Here is an 8,131-nt window from a genome sequence, read left to right as displayed (position 1 = left end):
TTTTTGTACTTTTGGGAAGGTAATTTCTGGAGTCGTATAGGACAGAGAATAATCTTGGCAGGATGAGAACTAGAAACCTTTCCTCTTGGAATGGTAAATGACATTGCATCGCCACCTGATTTGTTTCCTTTTTAGTATTTACATCTAAACTCAGGAACAGTTTCTGCTTTTTACCCACTGGCATTTAAGCAAGTTTCTTTCGGTAACTTCATAGGTAGTAGCAAGAAGACAGTGGTAGTGTTTTTGGTACAGCTAAAATGTGTAGATGGTTAGTTTCTTTTCCAGAAGTGCAGGCAGCAGCTGTCCATTTCCAAATATGATCTTATTTAAGCGAAGAGTTCTTTTCAGGAAATGGGTGAACTATGTTATGGGTGGGATGATGCTCCTGGCAGTTTGTTTGTGTTGCTAGGATTATTATTTTTTTTCCATCTTAAAGACTAGAAGAGGAAAGAAGTTGTTTCAGAACTCACCACTATGCATTTCTTCGATATGCTCTCAGGGTAATATGTTGAAATTAATTTTGAAATTAATGTTCTACTACCCATGTCTCTATAAAGTTTAAACAAGTGTTTCTGAATAAATGTGGTGTCTGCTGGCTTTTAGATATTTTCTCCATGTGTTGAATTGTTAAACAATTCTCATGTTTGAGTATGCTGATAAACAGACAAACAGGCATTTTATTGATATAACAAAACATTAATCATCCATTATTTTACTCCAGTTGTGTAGTTTCTTATAGTAGAGACAGATGGCTTTAGAGTTAAGCTAGCGGATATGTGGAGTGCTTTTAGTAGCTTGGGGACTCATGACAACTGGGGCACTTGGTTTGTGAACCATTGTAAAAATTGTTAGCTGCGTTCCAAAAAGTATTTGCATTGGTGACATTGGACGGATATTGGTAATCTATGGGTGGTTGAGCCCATGCGGCTCAAGAGAGGTGTGTGGTCATCAGGTATGAGTAGATGATGGGGGGAAGCAGTCTTGCCTTAAACAAATAGTTAAATTTAGGGAGGGGAAAGTCCAAGGGTCACAAGATTTGCTGGTCTTTCCTTCCTTAAAAGACAGAACGGTGCATGTGTAACTTGACAGGTTCTTCATATGTAAATCTGTAAGACATAAAGTTGACTTTTCACACTGCATTTTCCAATTATTTGGCAGTTTCCGTTGCTCTGTGGTTCATGGTCAGTCTCCAAAGCAAAGGCTGAAAGTTTTTTCTCGAGATTTATTTTGCCTGTAATTTGTCTTCATTGAGATTCTCTGTGAGAGCTGGAGTCAATTTCGTAAACATTTGCTGTGAACATACATGCTATTTATGATCTGCCTTCCCAGCACCTTTATGTTATGAATATGAAAAATAGAACTACTCTTTGCATTGATACCTTTTTTAACTTCCTCAAAGTATCCTTTTAGCTGTTGGGATACCAGAAGAGGGGTAGCTCTCCTTAAGTGGGGCTGTCCAATAACTTCTTCCTAAGGTATAACTGTACTTGTGTTCTTCTGCATTTATGAACTAACATGGAATCATTTTCATCTTCTATACCTGGGCTGCCCCAGAGTATTAATTTTTCAGAGTGGTATTAACTTGAAACATTTCTGGTTTTCAGGGAAGTTTTTATCTTTTACATTTGACTTTTGCTGAGGCTTGTAGAACTTACTGTCGGTTGCTTTCAGAAAGGTCTAGGTGCTGAAGTACCTTCTGACAGCACCTCCTGGCTAGTATGTATTACATGTATTTTGTCCTAGCTTGTGTGTGTGTGCAAAGGTTTTTTTTCTTCTATATTTGTGTGCGTGTGCATGGTTTTGTGTTTTTAGCACTGTTTTTCTGTTGTTTTGCTTTGGTTTTGATCCTTGGATGACTGAGAAGATTGAATGTGATGGGATGAGAACGGTCAGATTTGTGAGGACAGATCTTGAAAACTTAAATGAGTCTGTAGCTAGATTTTAAGGATGAGACGTGCACCTAAAATTGTTTGCTTAAAGATTAGGAAAACATCCTTTGGCAAAGCATTTAGAGAAAAAATAGGGTAGAAATGCTTTACACATTCATATGGATCGAAAATAGTTTTTGGCACCAAAATATTGTTAAGTCCTTGTATTCTTAAATGGATATGGCATTGCTACACAGGTGAGCATTAATCATTTATTTGGCATAGTGAGTGCATGGCAAGAAGTGTCTTGTGCCAAATGCATGTTTTTATATTTATATAAATATATTTATTATCATATATTTATTATTTATATAAATTTATATGAATATATTTATAACATATTTATGTTTTATAGCTAAAACATAAATAATGAGGATAAGAGAGAGACATCTATGAAAACGAGCACATACAGAACAGGCCATACAGGAAAAGAGTAAAACCACATCTGTTGGCTTAGTTAGTTTTCTTTTTATATATATATATATATATATATATATTTAAGTTAAACAGTATAGAAACTTGTGCTTGGGAAGTAGCTAAGAATGGTGTAAAATAGAAGGAAACAAGGTGTTCGTGTTTTTTTTGTGCTAAGTATGTTTCTAATACTTTGCTTTCCTGACAAATCGTCAGATAAATTGCTCTCAGCAGAGTGTGTGTTTGCTTTCCTTTTTTTTTTTTTTAATACTAGGCACTGTGATTTATTTTTTTTCTTTTTTTGGGGGGTGGGGTGGTTAAAATGACACCTTGTTGGTGTCATAACTCCTCTGGAGTCCTTGTTAAACTATGTCAGTTACAAATGGTAGTCATGTTGAATTAATGTATCCAGTTCAAAGCAGAACTTACAATCTCTGTGTGTGTGTACATACGTAAAGTTCTTTGTCTCAAGAACGAAGCAAAGGATGTTTGCAGAGGGGAAACCCTCTCCTACTCAGGCTTGTAAGTAAGATCATTCAACGGTCTTTGGTTAGAAGCTGATCAACCAGGATCGTGTATTTTCTTACCGTGCCACACAGTCTGCTCTTCAGGAGAGAAGTGAACTTGTCCAATAGTAACTTTAACTTTGTGTCTGTCTTAGTAGTTCTACTTCTGGTGAGTTGGTGGTTTTATACTGCATCTTCACAGATAGAATAGTATTTACTTTCTTTTTATAGTATCAGATGGTCGTGCCAAGAAACACTGTTAACTGTATGTATCTATCATGTTAGGATTCTTGGAGTTTTGTTGAGAAGATGAGATGTTCAATTAGTGAAGGAGATAGTGTAGACAAAAGCTTGAACTGTGGTGGAATATGTCCCGCGGACATGTACAAGGTCAGGAACACCTCTGCTTGCTCACAGTGAGCAGACAGGCAGGAAGATAGAGAAGACTCCAGAGACCAGGAGAACAACCAAGGTAAGATAAAGCTGGCACTTGGAACATCTGAATGAAATAGCACTTAGGAAAGTGCTGTTCAATTGAGATGCACTTGATCTTTGAGAAGTTAGCTGGTGAGGTGAGCATGGAAAGTTGATAAAAGACATAAAGAGCTTTACCAAAGGGTAAGTCTTAATATTATTGTCACCAAAGTGTTGTTCAAGGGTGAGGGTAGGAGTTAAAAGATTAAGGAAGGAATTTGACTTCTGTTGCGTTTTGTGGTGCCTCTGGAGCGCTGTTAAGGTTTACCTGATATGCCATTTGAAATAAACTTTATTTTAAAATACATTTTGGGGGTTGTCATGCTACTACTTACAAGTTGTTCATTTATTTGAAGGGGTAGTAGTAGAAGTTAGAGAGAGTTGTGTACTGTTATTTCTAATCCAGAAAAATATGTTTTCATGTATCTTGAACTTCCCTATGTAGCCGAGTCCTCATAAAACCATTCTTCAGTAACCTAGAATGTAGACTGGATTTCTTCGTTTATCAGTGAGACACAGAGGTTAAGTTTGTATGATTTCTTTATATAAAGACCATAGGTAGTCTGTGATCTTTGGGTGCTCCTGTGGTTGTCCTGCGTGGTATCGTCACCGCTGCTGTTCCTCTTCTACCTTCCTTCTTCTGCACCCTTGTGCATTTAGCTTCTTTGGTCAGGATGATTTACTAAGAATGATTTGAACTGCACAAATTTCTGAAATAAGTAAAATGCAAATTACTCTTTGGTTGATTAAAGTTAGGGTTTTGAATCTTAGACAATACCACGTTTTAAAACAGATAAGTGATAAAATTTCTTGCTGTACAGCATTCTGTCTCTTCCTACTTTGTCCCCTCTAAGCACCACCACCATCAAGCAAGAAATTTGGTATTTCAAGGCTGCTTATCTGATACGAAAGGAATTAACAACTCGGCATCTGAAAGTTACACATGCTAGAGGTTTATTACTTGTTGCGGGTTGGTGGGGTGTATGTGGGGGGTTCCACACCCTTGGTTGGGGTGATGATCACAGCAATGCTAGAGGGAAAGGAGGGGATTGAGGGGTTCTGGGTCAAGTTCAAGGCATAAAACTTCTGTTTTCCTATGCTTTTGTACATGGGTAGGTCAACCGTTGTGGACCCTTAACCGAAGGAGGATGTTTGTCTGCTGGAGCGCTGGTTGAGGGGCAGAGTGAGGTTACTGGAAGGACAGGGAATTGAAAGGCCAAAAGTGGGGAGGGCGTGACAGAAGCTCTTGAGTCACTCACTACTGGCTTATATGAGTTAGAGTCCTAAGAAAGCGGAGAAATAGTATTATCTAGGTTTAGACAATAGAATAGTGTGAAAAATCCCTTATTAAATAGACTTTTGAAGGAAATTTGGGAAGGGAGGTGTTAAGATTGCTTAAAACAGGAAAAACTGAAAGGTATAAGAATGTCCCCATGTTCTGTTCCCAAATACATGAGTTCACATATATGTTCAACCTGGCTGGCTAGCTGTGTCGGGAAGGTGGGGTGCAGAAGGTGAGTTCCACTTCTGTATGTACTGACTGCACATTCCTGCGCTTCCAATAAGAGGGTGGGGAAACGCTTCTTTACCTAGGTGGATTTGTAGTGCGTTTGTGTTTTTGAAATAATATTTGAAATACTAGCAAATTAACTAATCAAAGCATTTGCAAGTACTTAACACAGTCAATCACACACTTAAGCGTCTTGTTTATGAAATTTTAGACCTAAATATTGCGTATCTTTTTGTCTTTATAGTGATGAAGCAACCGTTATCTCAGGGACAAAGCTTGCTAAACAAGTTTTGAAAGAAGTTCAAAGGGATGTAGAATCGTGGATATCCTTTGGAAACAAGAGACCTCATCTCACTGTCATATTAGTAGGAGACAATCCAGCTAGTCATATCTATGTCAGAAACAAGATAAAAGCAGCTGCAGCTGTAGGTATGTGTTATGTAATGTAAATGGTCCTTCGGTAAGCACAAGAGACTGTTACTTAAAAAAAAGAAATTAAAAAAAAAAAGAAAAAAGTGAGGGGAACCCCCTTTGTATCTTAATTTAATTTTGCAGTGTGTTCTTCCTCATCTTCTCCAATGAACGTAAAGAAAATAAGTTGCATTGACGTGTGAAGAAAGTAGTCTTAATGACACATGAATAGTAGCCTTAAGTTCAATTCTGAATCTTCAAATGTTGTTAGGAAACAGTTTGCACCCTTACCATTAGAAACTGGAAACTAAAGGGTAAGTTTTTTTACAGTTGAATGTCTTAACTGACTTTGACAGGCTTGGTGAAGCAAGATAATCAGAGAGAATTTCTGTCAGTTTTTAGGTATTTCTGCGAGACGCTTTGATTATTTTATGTGAAATATTTGCTTAAGAGCTTGCGTCCTCAGTACCTGTTAGATTGCTTCTATTATATGTGGATTTTTCAGCCCGCTTCAGACTGTGGTAGCAAGCTCTGCTGCCCCAGAATTGATGGGAATAGTGACTAAGTAACCAGTTTCACAGGAAGATACTGAGAAAAGACTTTTTCTTCATCACGTCAATCTTCATGTGCATCTTCTGTATCTCATGGAGTACCTGTCCTATTGAATGCTGTGGGTCCACAGTTAAGCCAGACGAGACAATCCAAAACAGAGCTCTGAATATGAAGGGCAAAATTTCAGACATAATGAAATCAAACAGTAAAGCTAAGTGACTGATTCCCAGGGATAAAGCCCAGTCACTACAACATCTCATCGCCGAATGGAAGAGTATCACAGCCTAAACAAGAAACTTGCATGTTGTTGCTATCGGTGAAACTGCGATCTTGTGAAGTAACTTGAAAAATTGTCTTTTCTGATAGGGAGTTTTGTCCCACAGAAGTAGAAGCTTTCAGATAAACTGACAGTAATGTTAGTGTAGCTTCATCTGTTCAGTTCCAGTTGTAACTCTCAGGAGCACATTTGTAGAGAAGTTACCTGCTTTATTTTCCAAGTATTCATAAACTGTGTTTTAATTTTGGAGTTACTGTGTCCAGCTGTAGATGTGTTGGGGTTTTTTTCGGTGTGTTTCGTTCTGAGACTGTACTTGACATCTAGAAATGGGGCACTAGAGACCAGACAGCGAAAGCAGAATTTTCAGCAAGCGTGGTTATTTAATACAGTTGTTAAGGATTGGACAGATTTTTAGCCAAAACGACTAAGCTGTCTGCAGGTAAATTTCCTGATACTAATACGTGTCTTCTGTTTTTGGTTTTTATCAGGCATTTCTAGTGAGATCATACTGAGGCCTAAAGACATTTCTCAGGAAGAACTCTTAGATATGACGGTAAAACTCAACAAGGATTCAACGGTTAGTGGTTTATTAGTTCAGCTACCTCTCCCAGGTAGGTGACATCTTTTGTCCTGCTCCTCCTATACAGTCGATGTAAGAGGAAAGAGTTTGACAATTTTGGGTTGCAACTGTATCCTAGCTCTTGAAAGAGGACCTGCGTAAGGAAGGATTAGTTGAGATGTTAAATTTTGTGTTTTATACTAGCCTGAAGCTCATTTTAAATAAAAAAGCAAATTAAATTGTGAGAATCATTTCATATTGTCAGCCTCACCTTTTTTTTTTAAATTTCAGTCACGATGCTATTAAATTGCCCTCCACACACACACTATCCAGTTTATTTCTCTTCTTTTTTTTTTTCTTTTTAACATCTTGTGCTGTTTTGCTTTGAACTCCAAGACCAAGACCTTTGCTGTATTTTTATTCCCTAAATTATGCCAAGTTATGCTGTCTCACAGATGATGCTAGGGCCTTTGTCACAGTGATTCCAGGTTTTGCTTTAAACGTTTGTTCACGTTTTCTCCGCTGTCCCTAATGTTTCCGGTGAGCTTTGTGCTAAGATCCTAAAAGCCTCTACTATGTTCTTGTGTTTTAATTCCCTTCTCCTAATTTGTAATAAAATCTCGCTAAAATATCACTTGGCAGTAGCTGGCAAAATGGTATTTTGACAGTGATAAAACTTCCAGTTTTTATCTAAATCTAGGTAAGTCAACTTAGTTAAACGACTGTACGATTCCTGACGGGGAGGTACCTAAATTACTAGAGTTGTTGTAACAAAGTGACTGCCATGTTGGGTTTCCCCTCTCTCTCTGTTTCCAAGTGTTGCCTTTCATCATGTTTACACTGTTTGCTCTGAAAAGCAGCAGCTGTCTTTCTGGCATGTATAGGCATGACTTCTAGCGCTAGCTGAGACTCCAGGGGTTGCTGTTTATAACTGGCTCTGATGATGGTGAAGTTAAAACTTTGTTTCGTAGTCTTGGTCTTCACTTTCAGACAGTTCTTGCTGCCTTTATTTCATGTCTAATAAACAGCAAAAATTGGGCCAGGTGCTTAGCCTTGTAGAGGAAGAGATGTTTTGTTTGGATTTGTAATAAACATCAACACTGTGATTAGAAAGCTTTGCACTTTACATCGTATGAAAGCTAACTAAAATAGACCACTAGTTGAAATAAGTTGGCCACAAGGTGGAAGTATAACACAAGTAAGGAGACTGACCTTGGACACCAAGTAAGGACCTCTGGAAGCTGATGCTATGTACTGATTTTACTTTGAACGAACATCTCTGCCACTAAGAACAGATTAGGGGTAACAGGTAATGTAACAAATTTTCTTTTTAGTAGTGAGAACTCGTGCAAAAGATGGAGCACTGACAGCCTAGGCATGGAAATCTTTCTGTCTGAAGCGTGTAGCAAAGGAAATAGACTCATCCACTGGACTCCCAATGCACTGTTGTGTTCCTCAGAAACGGGAGTTGTCATGTGTCACTTGTCTTAGTTATGTGGG

At 38.1% G+C, this 8,131-nt stretch overlaps 1 protein-coding gene across 1 annotated transcript in view; it reads left to right on the top strand.

The window, feature by feature from the left end:
- Positions 1 to 3,229: 3,229 nt before the first annotated feature.
- MTHFD2L (methylenetetrahydrofolate dehydrogenase (NADP+ dependent) 2-like) overlaps positions 3,230 to 8,131 on the top strand; it is a 29,664-nt gene continuing 24,762 nt past the window's right edge. The window contains exons 1-3 of the mRNA XM_009886753.1: positions 3,230 to 3,264; positions 5,077 to 5,261; positions 6,561 to 6,683. Coding sequence (XP_009885055.1) covers positions 3,230 to 3,264; positions 5,077 to 5,261; positions 6,561 to 6,683 — 343 coding nt within the window. The remainder of the gene's footprint in view (positions 3,265 to 5,076; positions 5,262 to 6,560; positions 6,684 to 8,131) is intronic.

The sequence above is a fragment of the Charadrius vociferus genome, unplaced genomic scaffold (genome assembly GCF_000708025.1).
Source record: "Charadrius vociferus isolate BGI_N301 unplaced genomic scaffold, ASM70802v2 scaffold516, whole genome shotgun sequence".
In the NCBI taxonomy this organism is placed as follows: domain Eukaryota; kingdom Metazoa; phylum Chordata; class Aves; order Charadriiformes; family Charadriidae; genus Charadrius; species Charadrius vociferus.
The sequence above is the reverse complement of the archived record's forward strand: the minus strand, read 5'-3'. Positions and strand labels throughout refer to the sequence as shown.